At 37.3% G+C, this 20,436-nt stretch overlaps 2 protein-coding genes across 2 annotated transcripts; one reads left to right on the forward strand and one right to left on the reverse strand.

Moving 5' to 3' along the window:
* The first annotated feature begins 11,681 nt into the window (after nt 1-11,681).
* Nucleotides 11,682-12,412, forward strand: LOC131231809 (T-complex protein 1 subunit theta-like). The gene is made up of 3 exons (XM_058228116.1): nt 11,682-11,929; nt 12,030-12,176; nt 12,272-12,412. The coding sequence occupies exons 1-3, from the start codon at nt 11,876-11,878 to the stop codon at nt 12,410-12,412; spliced, it is 342 nt and encodes a 113-aa protein (XP_058084099.1). The 5' UTR covers nt 11,682-11,875.
* Nucleotides 12,413-17,822: 5,410 nt separating this feature from the next.
* Nucleotides 17,823-20,044, reverse strand: LOC131231810 (UPF0481 protein At3g47200-like). Its single transcript, XM_058228117.1, has 2 exons — nt 18,880-20,044; nt 17,823-17,959 (listed from the first exon to the last, which is right to left on the reverse strand). Exons 1-2 carry the CDS (start codon nt 20,042-20,044, stop codon nt 17,823-17,825), a joined length of 1,302 nt encoding a protein of 433 aa, XP_058084100.1.
* Nucleotides 20,045-20,436: the final 392 nt, after the last annotated feature.

Genomic DNA, 20,436 nt, shown 5'->3' on the forward strand with positions numbered 1-20,436 from the left:
TAAAATGGCATGACGAGAGCCACCTGTTGCTTTATCCTCATTGAGAGACTCGTGCCAAACTTATTTTAAAAAGGGAACTATAAATTGTAGTACAAATCCATGTCAAAGAGTCATCATTATGATTTTATCATAATTGTTTAAACATGTAATCTAATAGTCAAATACAATGTAATAAGAGTTAAGTAAAAGATTTTATAATTAATTATTACAATTTTATATAATATTGAAGTGAAATTTTCTCATACGAATGTGATTAGAAAATTTTGGGTGATTTTTATTTATTTATTTTATAGTTGCAAATATTTTTATCAACCATGATATCTACAACTGTCCACTCTAAAAATAAAGCCCATATTATAGACTCTGCTTGTAAAATGTGACTAAAAAATTTTGGGTGAATTTTATTTATTTATTTATATACAGTTAGCAAACAGTTGAAAATTGTAAATTTAGCATGTGTTAAGCCAAGATAGTCATTCTAAATTACGAAAACCTCAAAGTCATAATATCAAAATCAGATTGGTTGAAGAATCCGAACCATTAATTAGTGGACACATTTTTTATTTTTTATTTAAGAACCATGGGATATTTCTCATTTAAACCTCCAATAAGTACACATCAATCCAATGGTGAGATAAGTGTTTTTTTTTTTTTTTAAAACACACACACTCTCACACCGTACACCTATGGATACTCAAACCCTTGATCGGGTGTTGAAACTCCCGAGAGTCTACCGCCCGGGTATTATTTCACAAGTAATTCGGCAGCATTAATAAGTGGTGGAATTCATTCACTTGCTTTTACAAGATTGCCAGTGTGGGGCCCACCTAATGAGTTTAAGGGACGGTTGAAAAGGAATGACCCATGGTTCAAACTCCCAACCGAATGCACGCACGCACGTGTGGCCTGACAGATGAGTGGGAGAGCCGATTGAGTAAACTCTGTGGGGCCATCATGTATGTATATGTCTTATCCATGCCGTAAATCTGTTTTATCTGATCATTTTACGGCATGTATAAAAAATCGAATCATATCCAATGCTCAGGTGGACCACACCAAATGGAACAGTAGGAAGAATGATGTTTCCTGTGGTGTGGTCCACCTGAGCTTTGGATATGCTTCAATTTTAGGTTTTTACACTAAAATGATGAGATAAAACAGATGGACAGAGTAGATGGGACACATAAGTTCCCTGTGGGCCCCACAGAGACACAATCCGCTCTCGATGAGTGGACCAGCTCGATTCCGAAACTGGGGCATCTCCACGTTGGGTCCCACCTGATGAGCAGATGTAGCACACGTGTGCACTCACACGAGTGCAACTCTGATTTCTCTCCTCTCTGCATGCATTTTCATGAATAAACGAACTCCAATGACAACAGCTTTTTCTCCAATTCTCGTTTTTCATCGCAGCATATGGCGATTCCGAGAAAAACCCATCTTCTTCTCGGTCTCATCGCACTCCTTTTCCTCTCCATCGCATCTGCAGACGTTTTTTAAAATAAACCCATGAGGATTATTTTAAAAAAAATAAAAAATAAAAATCAGGCTGATCAATTCCCTGAGTGGGTCAGATCAGTATGCATAGACAGTGTTGGCCATCCATGGATTATAACAGTGTGGCCTACCTGATGCATGGAAATACCTGACTTTTGTATCAGGTGACCTTCATGGTGAGCCCTATTATTAACATGATACTGATGTCTTACACAAGTGGCATGTCCGTCCAAGGAGGATACTGTACCACAATCAGTGGTACAGATCCAAGGGTCTAGTGGACCAAATAGCACGGATTGAACGCCCAACCTTAAATTTTTTCTAGGACTGCTAGAAGTTTGGATAAGCTGATCATATTTGTGTGTTTTTTCCTTTATCTACATCCATGTGACTTTCATGAATAGTTGGATTGGCAAATAAACATCAGGGTGGGCCCAAGAAAGCCCCAATGTTGGGCATCTTTATCACTACTGCTTTAGGCGGGGTTGCATTAGTCCAACCCGGAGGGAGAAAATCGGATGCAGATTGCATCCTTGGAGGGGCAGGAATTGGTCTTGGCAGGGGCTCAGCGAGTAGGGCTGTACATCGAGCTTAGTCGAGTCGAGGTGGGCCAAGCTTGGCTTGACTCTGCCGTGCTCTCCTCGAGCTCGGCTTTGAGCTTACCATTGGAACTTGGCTTGTTTGCCAAAACTTTCGAGTCAAGCTCGAGGCGAGCTGGTGGATCGAGACGAGGTGAGCTTACTTCGAGTCGAGTCAAGCCTACTTCCAACCCGACCCAACCCACACCTAATTCAACCAAGCCACCCAACCCAACTGACCCAACCCGCACCCAACCCAACTGTTTTGCATTATATGAAAATTTGAACATGCCCTTTACGTGTTGGAGAAAATGTCGCGTAGGCTCAAACTCAGCTTGAACTGTTGACCAAACCGAGCCGAGCTAACCAGTTAGACTTGAGGACTAAGCAGAGCCGAGTTCAAGCTAGGGTTAGCTACTGGTCGAGCCAAGTCGAGCTAGGCCAAGCTCGACTTGGTTCGACTCACGTACAGCTATACAACTAACCATTGGCGATAATATTGCATATGGACAAGGCTTTCAATGGATCCTGGATCCACTAAGGTTAGTAAATCCCTGACTGGGGGGCACACCATGATGTAGCTACCTTATATCATGTCATCCATCATGTTGGGAGAAGAAATCCATTCTCAACCACACACACAATAATATCAGAATTAAAAGAAAGTAAAAAAAGACAAACTACAATACAACGATTTGTATGGTTACCTTTCAGTATATCTATATATTAACACCAATTCACTATGCTCAAAGGCAAAAAATGAAGAAACGATTCTCAATATAATAACAACTACTACAAAATATATATTTTTTAACCCAAATGAACTAGGGTTCATATAAAATTCCACGTGAAATTATAAAATTTCCCTTTGGGTGAGCTGAGCTCAACCCGCAAAAGTGATGGATGGATGAACAAAACACCTCTGATGGCCAAGTTCCACGGATCCTAACAACATCCTACTTGAAGACTAATCATAGGCAATCTCCTGATGAGTATGGTGAATTTACAAAAGCCCATGCCAATGTATAGAACTCAATGTGAATTTCCCTCTAGTCTTCAAACTTGAAGGCCAATAGAAACTAAGCATGACTTCAGTTTCTCTTTGATAATCACCTTGGTCAATATATCCATTTTTCAAGATCATTTTAAGACACGATATAAAAGATGAAGTAAATCAAAATCTTAGGTGGGCCACACCACAAGAAATTGTGATGATTGAAAACCCACCTTGAAAAAAACTTATTAGGGGTCAGCAGAATGTTTATTTGTCATCCGCCCGTTCATAACATATCAAAGACCTGGATGAGAGGACCACACAAACATCAGCTTGATCCAAAACTTATGTGGCACACAAAAGTTTTTAATGGTCAATCACCACGGTTTTGGTGTGGTGTGCTCCGCCTAAAATTTGGATCTACTTCATTTTGGGATCGTGCTATATATAAAATGATCTGTCAAGACAAATGGACATCATGGATGTAAGGCATACATCATGGTGGGCCTCAAAGTCAAGGATCCACCCACCATGGTGGATCCAGGAATCCACCCGCACCCCTTACAACTTTGCTAGACGCCACAGCAGTTATAATTTTAGCTCTCAGACACACAAGGCAGGGGAGCCATACATGGGGGGCCAAAGGTACATTTAGTACGTTCGTGTCCTTCATCATCACCACACATGTGGCATGCTTTGATGGCATCGGTACTGATATTCATTGACCCAGTGGGCCATCAGGAGAATGAAACCCACCTTTAAAATTGCGCCAACCGATGGGTTATGATTTTCCAATTAGTCTTTTCACACTTATAGTCTGTTCAAGTGGGGCCCACCACATAAATAGTTCTGATTTCCCTGGAGATGGTTCTAGACACATGGGCCATTTGTCACGTGTGTGGTGGAGATGCAGGAACTACTGTACCATGGTGACACTATTAATGGGCCAGGCCTTTGCACAAGACCTAATTTTAAACAGGTCAGGCCAAGCCACCAGTTGATATCCAAGCCTGGCCCACTTACAGCCTAGGCCCAGCAATCCAATGGAGCTAACTTCTGACACATGGTGTTGCGGTATGCATAGATAAAGTAGCAATGCTTTGTTATTTATCACGTATGCATCTGGTGGGCCACCGGATCAACGGCTTTGATCACCCAAAGGCCAGCCCAATTTGTTCTTAAGCTCCCGACACATGCCCAATTCATCCTAAAGCGAGCTAATCAGAGGGTGACGTCCAGCCATCTAGCTCACGTCCAACCGTCACCAAAATAACACCTACCAGTCATAGTGCGCTCCAGTAGTGGTACTCTATAGTGGCCCTGCGTGTAGTTTTTAGTCTGTTTAATTTTGGGTTTGTTGTCATATGTCTTCAATCTGATTGAAATAAAGAGTCTATCGATGTCATTGACAGACACTTATTTCTATCGAAAAAATTCAAGAAAATCTGAGTTGCTTGTTGTATAGTTTTGGAGTTGCTACTTGGTGCAATTGAAGGTGTTTTCAATGTTATTGGCTGGTATTCAATGGCTATCGGTGCCATCGAAGGTTCCATCGACGACATGCGCAGAACTGCATAAGTGCGTGATTTGTTTCTAATTCAGGTCATGATAGTATATATATATAGGCTATAATCAGGATTAGGGTATTCTAAGTGAATGTTAATACGTTTTTAAGGTATTCCGGAACAAAGCTAATTAAGGTTTTGGAAAATAATTTTGAAGTCATTTAGTTCAGTGAGTCCATCCCATCTCTTATAATATCATTTTCATAGTAAATTGTTTAACGTTTTGTGTTGTGATTTTTTCCCTCTAGAAGCTTAAGGAGATGGCGTATCAATGTATAAGAAGGGAATTTAACAATTGGCAGTCATTATATATAGGTGACTCGTCTGAGTCATATGCAACTGATCTGAGTCAATTTGAACCTGATAGGGATCAGTACAGTTAAATGAACCTGAACAACTGGGGATGAGAAAATGAAGATGGATTTATATTATACAGTAATGTTTTTCATACACAAGTAGAGAAACACAAATTAGAAAAATCAAAATAATCTAAACCATTAAAACATGATGATCAAGAACTAGGGACCGCGGTCAGAAATAAGGAAAGACGGTGAAGAATGTTTGGGTGATGGTGAGCAGGAGGAGGATGGACGCCGCAATCAAAGAAATGAAAGACCATGGATTGGTGAAATAATCGCGCTTCAAGCTCGCCCGCCACATGTTGCATTTGTTCTCGCAATGTTTTTGCACATTGTCATGTACATCCGAAAGATAGCTTCCCTTGAAATTATGGAATATCCCAATGCGGAGCCGGTTGAATAGGAGGGCCACATCATCATCGCTTCCCAGAAAATTATCCATGATCCCATTCTGATGGAGCAGTGCCACATCCTTGGACGTCACTACAAGAAAGAGGGTTTTTAGCGACGAAACACATTTTCGTCGCCAAAGGTAACTTTTAGTGAAGAAAAAGCTTTTCGTCGATTTTTAACGACGAAAATTTTCGCAGCTAAAAATTATGGATGAGACTTTTAGCGGCGAAAATTTTCGTCACTAAAGGCCGCAACCACCTTTTCTATAGATTACTTTTAGCTACGAAAATTTTCGTAGCTAAAAATCATCGGTGAGACTTTTAGCAGCGAAACTTTTCGTCGCTAAAGGCCGCAAACAAAAAACGAGTGGATTACTTTTAGCTACGAAGATTTTCGTAGCTAAAAAATGTGGATGAGACGTTTAGCAACGAAAATTTTCACCTAAACGGTGCTACTTTTAGCTACGAAAATGTTCGTAGCTACAAATCGTGGATGAGACTTTTGGCGATGAAAAGTTTCGTCGCGAAAGGGCAATTTACTTTTAGCTACGAAAAATGTCGTAGCTAAATATCGTATATGAGATTTTTAGCCGCGAAAATTTTCGTCGCCAAAGGCTACAGACAATTTCTCCCCCTATTCGAATCGATTACTTTTTGCTACGAAATTTTTCGTAGCTAAAATTTGTGAATGAGAATTTTAGCAACGAAACTTTTCGTTGCCAAAGGCTACAAACAATTTTTCAAAAAATTACTTTTAGCTACGAACTGTTTCGTAGCTAAAAAACCTAGATATTACTTTGATCGACGAAAAGTTTCGTCGCTAAAGGCCGTAACAATTTTACAAACAAGGATAAGACTTTTAGCGAGGAAAATATTCGTCGCTAAATACTTTTACCTACGAAATATTATATAACAGGTGTTATATAATATATTTCATCATATTCACATTCACATCCATCTAAACCCAAACTATGTAAATTCATCCAAACATAAACTACATTCATCCAAATATAAACTGCATCCATCCAAACACAAACAATCTTATGGAAAAAAAAACAAATGAAAAGAGAAAGAACATATAAGAGGTGATCCAGACAAATGAAAAGAAATTAGGTTTAGGTTATAGGTTATAGGTTATAGCTTTAGGGAATTGAGAATAGGTTAAGGTTTAGGTTTAAGAAATCAGGTTCTGGTTCAGGTTTGGTATCGGGTTTAGGTTTGGGTTTTCAAGTTTATGTTTAGGTTTAGGTTAAGGAGTTGAGATTAGGATTAAGTGTAGGTTTAGGTTTAAGGATTTGAGATTACATTTAGGTTTTAGGTTTAAGTTATATATTTAGGTTTAGGTTATAAGTATAGGTTATAGGTTTAAGTTTAAGTTACGTTATAGGTTAAGGTTTAGGGAATTGAGAATAGGCTAAGGTTTAGGTTTAAATTAGGTTATAGGTTAAAGTTTAGGGAATTGAGAATAGGTTAAGGTTTAGGTTTAGGAAAATCGGGTTCGGGTTCGGGTTCAAGTTTAGGTTTGGGGTTTCAAGTTTAGGTTTAGGTTAAGGAGTTGAGATTAGGATTAGGTGTAGGTGTAGGTTTAGGAATTTGAGAATACATTTAGGTTATAGGTTTAGGTTATAAGTGTCAGTTATAAGTTTAGGTTATAAGTGTCGGTTATAGGTTATACCTTTAGGGATTTGAGAATAGGTTAAGGTCTAGGTTTAGGAAATCGAGTTTGGGTTCAGGATCGGGTTTAGGTTTGGGTTTTCAAGTTTAGTTTTAGGTTTAGGTTAGGGAGTTGAGATTAGGATTAGGTATAAGTTTAGGTTTGGGGATTTAAGAATACATTTAGGTTTTAGGTTTAGGTTTAGGTTTTAGGTTTTAAGTTTAGGTTAAGGTTATAGGTTTAGGTTATAGGTTATAGGTTATAGGTTATAGGTTATAGCTTGAGGGAATTGAGAATAGATTAAGGTTTAGGTTTAGTTTTGGGAAATCGGGTTCGGGATTGGGTTTAGGTTTGGGTTTTCAAGTCTAGGTTTATGTTTAGGTTAGGGAGTTGAGATTAAGATTAGGTGTAGGTTTAGGTTTAGGGATTTGAGAATACATTTAGGTTTTAAGTTTAGGTTTTGGGATTTGAGAATAGGTTTAGGTTAAGGTTGTAAGTATAAGTTATAGGTTAAGATTAAGGTTTAGGTTTTGGCTATAAGTATAAGTTTTGGGATTAGAGAATAGGTTTCAGTTAAGTTTATAAGTCTAGGTTTAGGTTATAGGTTATAGGTTAAAGTTTAGGTTTAGGAAATCCGGTTCGGGTTCGGGATCGGGATCGGGTTTAGGTTTGGGTTATAGGTATAGGTTTTGGGATTTGAGAATAAGTTTATGTTAAGGTTATGAGTCTAGGTTTAAGTTATAGGTTAAGGTTTAGGTTTAGAATATAAGTATAGGTATAGGTTATAGGTTAAGGTTAAGGTTTAGGAAATCGGGTTTGGGTTCGGGATCGTGTTTAGGTTTGGGTTATAGGCATAGATTTTGAAATTTGAGAATAGGTTTAGGTTAAGGTTGTAAGTATAGGTTACAGGTTAAGGTTAAGGATTAGGTTTCGGCTATAAGTATCGGTTTTGGGATTTGAGAATAGGTTTAGGTTAAGGTTATAAGTCTAGGTTTAGGTTATAGGTTAAGGTATAGGTTTAGGTTATAGGTATAGGTTTAGGTTATACGTTAAGGTATAGGTTTAGGAAATCGGGTTCGGGATCACGTTTAGGTTTGGGTTATAGGCATAGGTTTTGGGATTTGAGAATAGGTTTAGGTTAAGGTTGTAAATATAGGTTATAAGTTAAGGTTAAGGTTTAGGTTTCGGCTATAAGTATAGGTTTTTGGATTTGAGAATAGGTTTAGGTTAAGGTTATAAGTCTAAGTTTAGGTTATAGGTTAAGGTTTAGGTTTAAGTTATAGGTATAGGTTGAGGTTATAGGTATAGGTTTAGGTTTAGGTTATAGGTATAGGTTTAGGTTATACATTAAGGTTTAGGTTTAGAATACATGGTTCGGGTTCGGGACCGGGTTTAGGTTTGGGTTATAGATATAGGTATTGGGATTTGAGAATAGGTTTAGGTTAAGGTTATGAGTCTAGGTTTAGGTTATAGTTTATGGTTTAGGTTTAGGCTATAGGTATAAGTTTCGGTTATAGGTTAAGGTTTAGTTTTAGGAAATCGGGTTCGGGTTCGAGATCGGGTTTAGGTTTGGGTTATAAGTATAGGTTATAGATTATGAGAATAGGTTTAGTTAAGGTTATGAGTCTAGGTTTAGGTTATAGGTTTTGTTTTAGGTTTAGGTTATAGGTTTAGGGAATGGTTTAGGAAATCGGGTTCGGGTTTGGGATTGGGTTTAGGTTTGGGTTATAGGTATAGGTTTTGGGATTTGAGAATAGGTTTAGGTTAAGGCTGTAAGCATAGGTTATAGGTTAAGGTTAAGGTTTAGGTTTAGGTTTCGGCTATAAGTATAGATTTTAGGATTTGAGAATAGGTTTAGGTTAAGGTTATAAGTCTAGGTTTAAGTTACAGGTTAAGGTTTAGGTTTAGGTTATAGTTATAAGTTTAGGTTAAGGTTATATGTTAAGGTTAAGGTTATAGGTTTAGGTTTAGGTTTAGGTTAAGTTTATAGGTTTAGGTTTAGGTTAGGTTATAGGTTATAGGTTTAGGTTTAGGTTATAGGTTATAGGTTTTGGGATTTGAGAATAGGTTTAGGTTAGGTTATAGGTTATAGCTTTAGGGAATTAAGAATAGGTCAAGGTTTAGGTTTAGGAAATTGGGTTCGGGTTCGGGACCGGGTTTAGGTTTGGATTTTCAAGTTTAGGTTTAGGTTTAGGCTAGGGAGTTGAGATTAAGATTGTAGGTTTAGGTTTAGGCATTTGAGAATATATTAAGGTTTAGGTTATAGGTTTTGGGATTTGAGAATAGGTTTAGGTTATAGGTTTAGGTTTAGGTTTAGGGATTGGAGAATAGGTTTGGATTATAGTTATAGGTTTAGGTTTAGGTTAAGGTTATATGTTAAGGTTAAGGTTATAGGTTTAGGTTTAGGTTAGGTTATAGGTTATAGCTTTAGGGAATTGAGAATAGGTCAAGGTTTTGGTTTAGGAAATCGGGTTCGGATTCGGGACCGGGTTTAGGTTTGGGTTTTCAAGTTTAGGTTTAGGCATTTGAGAATACATTAAGGTTTAAGTTTAGGTTTTGGGATTTGAGAATAGGTTTAGGTTATAGGTTTAGGTTTAGGGATAGGGATTTGGGTATAGGTTTAGGTTATAGGTTTAAGTTTAGGTTAAGGTTCTACGTTTAGGTTTAGGTGAAGTTTATAGGTTTATGTTAGGTTAGGTTATAGTTATAGGTTTTGGGATTTGAGGATAGGTTTAGGTTATAAGTATAGGTTTAGGTTAGGTTATAGGTTATAGCTTTAAAGAATTGAGAATAGGTCAAGATTTAGGTTTAGGAAATCGGGTTCGGGTTCGGGACCGGGTTTAGGTTTGGGTTTTCAAGTTTAGGTTTAGGTTTAGGCTAAGGAGTTGAGATTAGGAATAGGTATAGGTTTATGTTTAGGCATTTGAGAATACATTAAGGTTTAGGTTTAGGTTTTGGGATTTGATAATAGGTTTAGGTTTAGGGATAGGGACTTGAGAATAAGTTTAGGTTATAGGTTAATGTATAAGTTAAGCTTATAGGTTTATGTTTAGGTGAAGTTTATAGGTTTAGGTTAGGTTAGGTTATAGGTTTTTGGTTAAGGTTTAGGTTATAGTTATAGGTTTTGGGATTTGAGGATAGGTTTAGGTTAGGTTATAGGTTATAGCTTTGGGGAATTGAGAATAGGTCAAGGTTTAGGTTTAGGAAATCGGGTACGGGTTCAGGTTTAGGCTAGGGAGTTGAGATTAGGATTAGGTGTAGGTTTAGGTTTAGGCATTTGAGAATACATTAAGGTTTAGGTTTAGGTTTTGGGATCTGAGAATAGGTTTAGGTTATAGGTTTAGGTTTAGGGATAGGGACTTGAGAATAGGTTTAGGTTTAGGTTAAGGTTATAGGTATAGGTTTAGGTGAAGTTTATAGGTTTAGGTTAGGTTACGTTATAGGTTTTTGGTTAAGGTTTAGGTTATAGTTATAGGTTTTGGGATTTGAGAATAGGTTTAGGTTAGGTTATAGGTTATAGCTTTAGGGAATTGAGAATATGTCAAGGTTTAGGTTTAGGAAATTGGGTTCGGGTTCGGGACCGGGTTTAGGTTTGGGTTTTCAAGTTTAGGTTTAGGTTTAGGCTAGGGAGTTGAGATTAGGATTAGGTGTAGGTTTAGGTTTAGGCATTTGAGAATACATTAAGATTTAGGTTTAGGTTTAGGGATTTGAGAATAGGTTTAGGTTATAGGTTTAGGTTTAGGGATAGGGATTTGGGTATAGGTTTAGGTTATAGGTTTAGGTTTAGGTTAAGGTTATTGGTTTAGGTTTAGGTGAAGTTTATAGGTTTAGGTTAGGTTAGGTTATAGGTTTTTGGTTAAGGTTTAGGTTATAGGTATAGGTTTTGGGATTTGAGGATAGGTTTAGGTTATAAGTATAGGTTTAGGTTAGGTTATAGGTTATAGCTTTAAGGAATTGAGAATATGTCAAGGTTTAGGTTTAGGAAATCAGGTTCGGGTTCGGGACCGGGTTTAGGTTTGGGTTTTCAAGTTTAAGTTTAGGTTTAGGATAGGGAGTTGAGATTAGGATTAGGTGTAGGTTTAGGTTTAGGTATTTGAGAATACATTAAAGGAAAAGGTTTAGGTTTTGGTATTTGATAATAGGTTTATGTTATAGGTTTAGGTTTAGGGATAGGGACTTGAGAATAGGTTTAGGTTATAGGTTTAGGTTTAGGTTAAGCTTATAGGTTTATGTTTGGGTGAAGGTTATAGGTTTAGGTTAGGTTAGGTTATAGGTTTTTGGTTAAGGTTTAGGCTATAGTTATAGGTTTTGGGATTTGAGGATAGGTTTAGGTTAGGTTATAGGTTATAGCTTTGTTCTGTTCTCATCTGCATTCCATAGATCTTCTTTTTCATTCATTTATTCTATCTGCATTGTGGTTTTGATGAACATATTTTATTGTAAGGAATCCGCATGTATACATCTCCACATGCATTTGATGGAGAAAGGACAAAAGAACAACTTTTTTATATCCTTCTGTTTCATGGTGTGTGATAAATAATACCTTGCTCTCTCTTTGTTTGATTTTGAAATGTGACTAACATGGAACTTCCCTATTGTGTGTGGATTTTGTACATGCTCTGTTTAGGTATGAATTTGATGGTCATTAATCATTTGGACAAACTCTTTGTTACAAATGATGCTGCAACTATTGTGAATGAACTTGAGGTACAACATCCTGCTGCCAAGATTCTCGTGTAAGCAGGCAAAGCTCAACAGGAAGAAATTGGTGATGGAGCTAATCTGACGATATCTTTTGCTGGGGAGCTTCTCCAAAATGCGGAGGAGCTTATTAGGATGGGATTGCATCCAAGTGAAATCATTAGTGGCTACACAAAAGCGATCAATAAGGTCCTTCATTTCTTTGCTGAATGACCTGTCAAACTGTATTCCGAACCTTTTGCTCATTAGGCATTGTGCATATGCTGATTTCTGCTCTGTTGATGCCTAGACGGTTGATATTTTAGATGAGTTGGTTGAAAAGGGCTCGGAAACAATGGATGTGCGGAACAAGGATGAAGTTGTTTACCGAATGAAAGCTGTTGTGGCCAGCAAGCAGTTTGTACAAGAAGATATTTTGTACTCTCTTCTTGCGGATGTGTGTACATGAATGTTGGTGTTTATTTATTAATATTATTTTTGGTCCCTTGGTTATGAGAAAACTTCAAAAGCTGGACTTCTTTTATATTACAGGCATGCATCCAGGTCTGCCCCAAGAACCCAGTGAACTTTAATGTAGATAATGTTCGTGTCGTAAAGCTTCTTGGAGGAGGTCTGCATAACTGTTCAATTGTTCGTGGCATGGTCCTGAAAACTGATGCTGTTGGAATATAAAACAAATGGAAAATGCAAAGGTGTGCCTTTGGAAAACCACCTATTGTTTCTTATACCAATATAATATTCTTATACTATATTTGCTTCCTCACTTATTTTCTGGTTGTAAATATCATAGAGTAGAAATACATTCCACCAAGTGTGTTGTATTTTTTCTGTCAAGGATCTTTTGTGTTCTTAAATCTCTCTTTCTCTCTCTCTCTGTGGTTTTTTTGGTGATGCCTTGTATTGGATGCCTTTGTCTGATTTGGATTTGGTTGTTTGATGGTTACTTGCCATTTAGTATTGAGTGGTTTTTTGGAAGGCTTAATGTTGCTGAAAATGAAAAAAAATATTTTTCTACTCTCTAGGAGTATTTTCATGCCATTTGGCGTTGGGTAATTTTGCGCATTGGAAGGCTTACTGTTGTTTCCTTCTTAGCCAATTTGGTTGAATTGATTTATGTGAGCTTGCTATTGATCAAAAGAAATAATATACATGAGCTTACGTGTCCCTGTGTGTGGTCAAAGGGGCATGGGATCCAATGTTGACAGAACAAGGGTCATTGTTAGTACTGAAACTGCCCCTCTTTTTTTTGCTGTTGAGATTTTATCATGGTTCCATGATATCTGTTTATTCTAGAGGAATTTCAATCTTTGCTGAAATTATCTGCAAATTGTTGTGGTCTTGTATCATGGATAGAATTTGTTTCCACAAAAGAAGATTTTGGATCTGAACTAGCTATAAGTACTATAAGCAGATTTTGACATTTTGCTTGTAATCTAGTAAAATGGACCATTACTCACTTGCATTTGTGTATTGTATGTTAATATCTCATTACTCTCCCCTGCATTTATGTATTGTATTTTAACGCATGTTTAGATGTATTCCAGAATGAGAATGAAATTGAGTATGTATCAGCTAGTGCACATTCACTGGATTTGAGCTGTTTGGTGCATCTAGAAAAATATTAATAGTTGGATGTGCTAATGCTCATCTGCAAAATGTGCCACAAAAAACATTTCTGTTACAGGTTCATTATCTATCATTGTGCTTTCTCCATGCAAAGACCTCAGCTTTAACAGCTTCATTATCTATTATTCTTCCAAAGATGTCACAATCCATGCATTAAAATCTGTAAATATATATGAATGCACTGTTATGTCTTGGAATTCTTGTATATGGTTTGGTTGATTGTTCATTTCTAGCCACAAGGCCATTTTTGTTGTATTGAGGTGGATATGAACTTATATCATCTTACAGGTTGCAATCGACTGTATGGTGGAGAGTTGCAATGAACTTGCCTGGGTTCTTTCTGACTAACCAAAGAAGTCAAACAATTAACGCCTAATAGAACACCTACATGAGAAATTTCTAAGCACCATCATTGACAATAGGTATGAAAATTTTCCCACCCTTTATATAGATGTGAAAAGTCAACATTAGCTCTCAAACAGTTGAGGTTTGTACACTACATCAGTTCTCTTCTATTTGTTTTCTTTTCTGATTTCTTTCCTCGAAAGTTTTTGCTTTGTCCAACTTTTTCATACATAGTTTGATCTGCAGACAGTTGGATTCGCTTCTTTCAAAGTGGGGATTATGTTCTTCTAGCGAACATGTTTGCAAGTGCTAGCCAATGGAACAAAGTGACAAGAGTGAGAGAGGCAATGAGAAACAGAGGAGTTCAGAAACCAGAGCCAGGTAACAGCCTCATCGAGCTACATCCAACAATTTAGCTTGAATCAGAATTTTCAAGGACTGTTGTGGATGCATTTCTCTCTTATGTAGCAGATTTTCTATGTTGTTAGACTCCCCTCTTCTCTTTCTGTACTTTTCTCTCCCAACTTTTTTTTTTTTTCATTTTCCTTCTCTACCTGATTTGAAAATAGAAAGGGAATTCATATTTATCAATAGAGCTATTGCATCTATTTGTTTTTTTTTTTTTTTTTTGGCACCATTTAAAAATTGGCAGTGACTCATCCACCTTACATATCAGATTGATTTACAGCTATTCACACCATCCAGATTGTGGATCTCATTGTTGATGGAGCATTTCTAAAATCAGACATTTCTAAATCACACTGATCAAGCAATCCTAACCATCCAATTAAAGGATATCATATGGATAGATGGTTAAAAATAAAAGTAAATGGTCCAAATTTGGAAGGACAAATCTGATGGTTAATGTTATCTTCTCAGTGAAGATTTTTTATGATGCACTTGTGCTCCATCCATAGATTTGGATGGTCTGGATTGCCATACAAGCATGCCATGTGTATTTCTAAAGTCTCACCACCATTTTATAAATGGTGCAAAACTAACACTTGACTCCCCTTGCTTAAGACCGGACAGATGACTTTTTTTTTTTTTTTTTTCTTTTTAAATTTATGGGCAGTGAAAATTGTAATATGGAGAAATTCCAAGTATCGCATGGTAGCTTATACTGAAATGAAAAATGAGATAGTGCCCATATCTGATGATCAGGATTCCTTTGTTGTGAAAAATGAGATAGTGCCCATATCCATGAAATGTTCTATTAAGGGTAGGCTGAACAGTAGGACAATTTTTTGTGTTTACCAATGATTGCTAGGTTGAACAAATTCTTGTTCAATGACCTTTATGGATATTGATCCCAAAAACATTTTAGTGCACTATTTCTAGTCTTCGTCACCTACAACAAGTATAGGGACAACTCCCATATAAGGAGATTTATTGTCATTTGAGAAGAATGGAGTGGAATTGAAGAAAGCGATATCTGCGCACACATATTGTTTGCGAAGTGAGGGGTTGTAGCAACAATAACCTCTATGTTCGAGAGTATATGAGAAAAACATATTTGATGGCTCTAGGATCCAATTTATCATGGCCTGACTCCAACAAGTGAACAAAACATATACATTTAAAGACTCTGGGAGGCAAAGAGAATGGTGGAGCATCTGGAAGTAAGATGTCATGAGGTGACTTAGCCATTAAGATTGTTGAGGAAATTCGATTTATCTAGAAGCATGCTGTAATTAATGCACCACTCTAGAAACTTTTGGGAACATTCATGTCAAGTAATAAGGCTTGAGTTACTTCTAGCAAGTGACGATTTTCCCATTTTGGTACACTGTTTTGTTGTGGGTTATGTGCACATGAAGTTTGATGCGCTATACCTATTTTGGAAAAATACAAATGAAAGGAATCTGACATATATTCCCTGGCATTATTGGAAGGAAATATAGGCACCTTTGAATTAAATTGATTTTGTACCACCATGTAAAAGGTCTTAAAATTAAAAAATAATTCAATTGTTCTTTTATGAAATAAATCTAAGTCATACATGAAAAATCTTCAATGAATGTAACTAAGTATTTATGCCCCGTCCTACTAGGAATTGTAACTAGTCCCCAAACATCTGAATATGTACTAGAGAAAAGGGAACTAGATTACGTTTTTTACTATGTAAGAGTAACCATCTCTCTAGATGTATGTGGTGGTTCCGCTGTAGAAGTGGAACCAGCTGGATGAGACCTACTATCTCCAATATGAGATGCTTGATTCGCCATGCTTGCTTTCTATGAAGATCCCATGACTTCTCAGCTGAATGATTCATAACACTGCAGAGGTCCCACTTCACCACGAGCTTCTTGATTTCCTCTACCACCATGACTACCACATTTGCCTCGTCCAAAGAAAGATATAAGAGCAAAGCTATCATTGGTTCCGCAAGTAAACCCTAGAGATACACATTGGAGATGTGCATAGATCTCATTCAGGGATGACACCACCTAAAATCTGCACAGGAGCTGGCTTCTATTCAGGTTTTAACATGGATAAAAAATTAGTTAACTGAAACTTTTCACATTGCTGACATTGTTTGTCTAAATCCATAGGCATTCAATTCTTCCCACATCCATTTTAGTTTTGAGTAATATTCACCTAGGGTTTTATCTCTCGCATACATACAAGAGATGTTTTTGTCAGATAAATACATCTCCTGTAATGCATCCTATATTTCTTTTGCAGTGTCCAAAAACATTATGTTTGAACTTATTGATGATTCCATGCTATTCTAAAACTAGGTCACAAATTAAGCATTATCTTGGATTCATTGATTCTCATCCAGTGTCTCCGTGGTCAAATAATTTAATATGCCTTTGATTGTTTCAAACACTTGAATTGATTTAGACCATTGGAGATAATTTGTTCCATTCAATTTAATAGAGGTTATTTGGCCCCCTAAAATCAGATGGATTTATGAATCCAGTTCTCAAATCACTGGATTCAAAAAAAAAAAAAAAAGGTTCTCAAATCACTTTTCACCTCCATTAAAAACAAGGGAAAGAGGAGTACTATACGCTTTGCACAAACATGGGCTGACCTAGCACGACTCACAAACACTTTCCTTGCACACTTCCCATGGAGTGAACACAATGCTTTGGAGATATCAACCCACACGTCTTCATGCCACACAAGGGGTGATGTTCACATAAATCTCAAACATATGATGCACGAGACATTACATGAAACCTTATGTTTTTTATGATATATATATATATATTTTTTTTAATTATTCTTTTGCACAAGACATGAGAAAAAAGAAGGATAGGAGGGAAGAAAAGGAATTAAGAGAAGATGGATCAAGATCAAGGCTGCTTTAATAGCATGTAAGAGGGAGGGTGGGAGGGTATGGGTTTGGACCAATTTGAAATGACCAATTTGAAACTATCATAGTATTTGCATTGTGTGATCATTACTCCAAGTTCAACTAGAAAGGAATGTAATTGCAATTTGTACTCCATTATGAATAACACTAACCATCGATACAGTTCAATCATTGCCACCTAATTAAACTGAACAATTGCAATCCAACTCAGGTGTGTTTCAAAATGCAGCGTAGAAGATGCATTTAGATCAATGGATTATTTCTAGCCTGGTGAACCTGTGATTAGCTCTGTTTTGAGCTTGTAGATTATCTTTGCATTTAGTCGATGAAACTCAATCAGGCCTTGAAAGATTTGAATTTTATTTTGTATTGTGACTTGAATAAAAGATATGATGTCATTGAGAAAACCCAAAAGCCATAACTCAGTTTTTCATTTTTTCTTTTTGCAGTGGCTATTAGTACATGCCTTATCAACTTTTGGCTTGCCACGTCACGATGGAGGTGAGTTTCTTGGCTGTTAACTGGTAGCTCTTTGTTGGAAAGTATTCTTCTTCATCATGGTTATCAAATAATTCCTGTTATAACAAAAGTGGCTGATGTGCCAGTCCATGTTGGCATTGAGTTGTAGTTTGACCACCAAGTGTGTCAGGTTTTTGGGTATCACTCTGTGATTAGAGTTCATAGAGAACCCACAGACATGTTATGGAGTCACAAATCATATGCCTGTTTCCAGTGACTGGTAGAAATGATGTCACATGATTTTTAGTTCAATTGGCAGGTGTATTACAGTGCAGAAACATTCAGTGTGCCAGTGGAGATGATAGAAGGGAAGTGTGAAGCTAGAAAGAAGCATGATCTTCCATCTCTGGATGACCCTGCAATCTTTGAACATATCTTCTTCAGTGAATACATGTATGATCCTTCCAAATGTTGGGTGGTGTAGATAAAAGAGAAAGATGGCGATGATGTTAAGATGCAAGGACAAGGAAACAAGTGTACATGGCTATGGAACTTGACTAGAAAGTAGGTGGTAAGGAAGTTGTCTAAATAGGAAGAAGACGATGATTTTTTGTATATTTGTTTATTATGTTAAACTTATATGTATTTATGCGTAAATGAGTGTGATGCGGATAAGATTGTTTGTGTTTGGATGAATGTACTTTTATGTTTGGATGGATTTTCTTGTTTGGGTTTAGATGGATGTGAATGTCAATATGATGAAATATATTATATTACAGGTGTATATCAGGATGAATATGATGAAATATATTGTTAACAGGTGTATATTAGGAATTTTGTGCGGAATTTTGAGCTAGAATAATTTTTTAAAAAGAGACTTTTAGCGACGAAAATTTTCGTAGCTAACAGTTTTGTAATTTATTTTTTAGCTGCGAAAATTTTCGCTGCTAAAAGTCTTGTACAATTTTTGTAGCGACGAACATTTTCGTTGCTAAAAGTAGAACAATATTTTTAGTAGCGAAAATTTTTGCTGCTAAAAGTTCTGTACAGTTTTTTTAGCGACGAAAACTTTCGCTGATAAAAGTGAAACGATTTTTTAGGAGCGAAAATTTTCGCTGCTAAAAGTCTTGTACAGTTTTTTCGTGACGAAAATTTTCGTCGTTAAAAAATGGAACGATTTTTTTAGTAGCGAAAATTTTCGCAGCTAAAAGTCTTGTACAGTTTTTTTAGCGACGAAAATTTTCGTCGCTAAAAGTTTTGCAATTTATTTTTAGCATCGAAAATTTTTGCTGCTAAAAGTCTTGTACAGTTTTTTTAGCGACGAAAATTTTCGTTGCTAAAACTTTTTAGCTACGAAAATTTTACTTTTAGCTACGAAAACTTTCGTCGCTAAAAGTGACATTTCTTGTGTAAGTCGTGAAAACGTGGAATTTTGATTCTAGGCAGCATTGTTCGAATGCTATGAGGTTCCGAAAGAGAGTATCGCTCTGGTCATGTATAACGAAGGGCGTGATTTCCAACACCCCGTTGCTAAATTTCACGTTCAAGATGTTATTCGATTTCTCGTTCTTCTTGAACTTGACCCCCGCATGTTGGAGGTCAGTCGCGCAAGGGATCATCTCGCGCGGTTCATAAATAGTCAACGAAAGGTTGGGCACCTCCTTCCTAATAGTTGGGGTTGGTAACAAATGCAAGTGGAATAAATGGAGCAGATGATGGTAGGAATCTTTGATCTCGATTTTCTTATTCCTAGCCATGAATCCATCGAAGAGATAATGGGCCATCTTCGCAAGTAAATGTGGTACGTTCGCTGGACAAGCCATTATGAAAATACGCTGCAGAACGAAGAAAGGAATTTGATTTTCAAAGAGGAGCGTATCAGACACTGTATATTCCACCGTCCCAGTCATATCAAATATCGGGTCTTCGAAGCCATCTGAATGGAAAAAGAACTCCGGTACTTCAGGAAGAGGACTGAGATCTCTTTGTTGCCTGAACAACTCCTCTATTTGCTCTCTCGGAAAGAGCCTTAGAAAGAGCTCGATAATGAAGCAAGCATCAAGCACCATCATTTTTACAAACTCGTTGGGGCCGATATTGTCGGAGTAGCAACTTCTCGCTTTATCCTCCAATTCCTCCATCGCCTTGAGGTAGTCCTCCAACCGATGGTTGGGATTACGGGAGAGGAATGAATGTAGGTACAACAATTTGTGCTCTTCCATAGCTTGTAGCCTCTTCTTGCCGTGATGGTATGGGCCGATCGACACCATCTTAGGCTCATAAGCAACCTCCTTTACTTCCCGGATTCTTTGTGGGACTATGTAGATGGTGGGTCGATCTCCACGTCTGAGCTTGGAAACGGATGCTTTGACCGATTCTATGATGGAATCGGCTAGTGCTTGCCTGCCTGGAGTTATGCAACTCGGTCTCGGGGAGGCGTTGGTCGATGTGTTCGCTCCCTCTTCTATTTCATGTATATCATCATCCATCATCAACGATGCGGCTGATTTCATCATGGAATTGGTTGGTGATTCTCTATCATCCATCAACGAAACGATGTGGCTGTATGGACACAAAATAACTCAATATAGGGTGACACGGGCCTGTATCGGTAGTCAATGATACGATACCCGTTACACTGATTTTAGTCTGCGTCTGTATATATATCTCGATTTTAAGGCGTTTGGAATTCGTAAGTATCAGATTTTTTATTTTTTATTTTTTATTTTTCTTCTTTGCTTCGCTTGTAGGTTGGTGATGGATCGGGAACCGGATTCTTTGAGGCCCTGAGGTGGGGTCCACCGTAATGCTTTTGGAAATTCCACGTTGTAAATTTGTTTTTCTATCTCATCAATTTTAGGACGGAATACATAAAAATGAGACGGGTCTAAAATTCAAGGTCCGGTGTAAGCAGTTGGAATCAAGTTATGGTCCACTG

The sequence above is a fragment of the Magnolia sinica genome, chromosome 17 (genome assembly GCF_029962835.1).
Source record: "Magnolia sinica isolate HGM2019 chromosome 17, MsV1, whole genome shotgun sequence".
Classification (NCBI taxonomy): domain Eukaryota; kingdom Viridiplantae; phylum Streptophyta; class Magnoliopsida; order Magnoliales; family Magnoliaceae; genus Magnolia; species Magnolia sinica.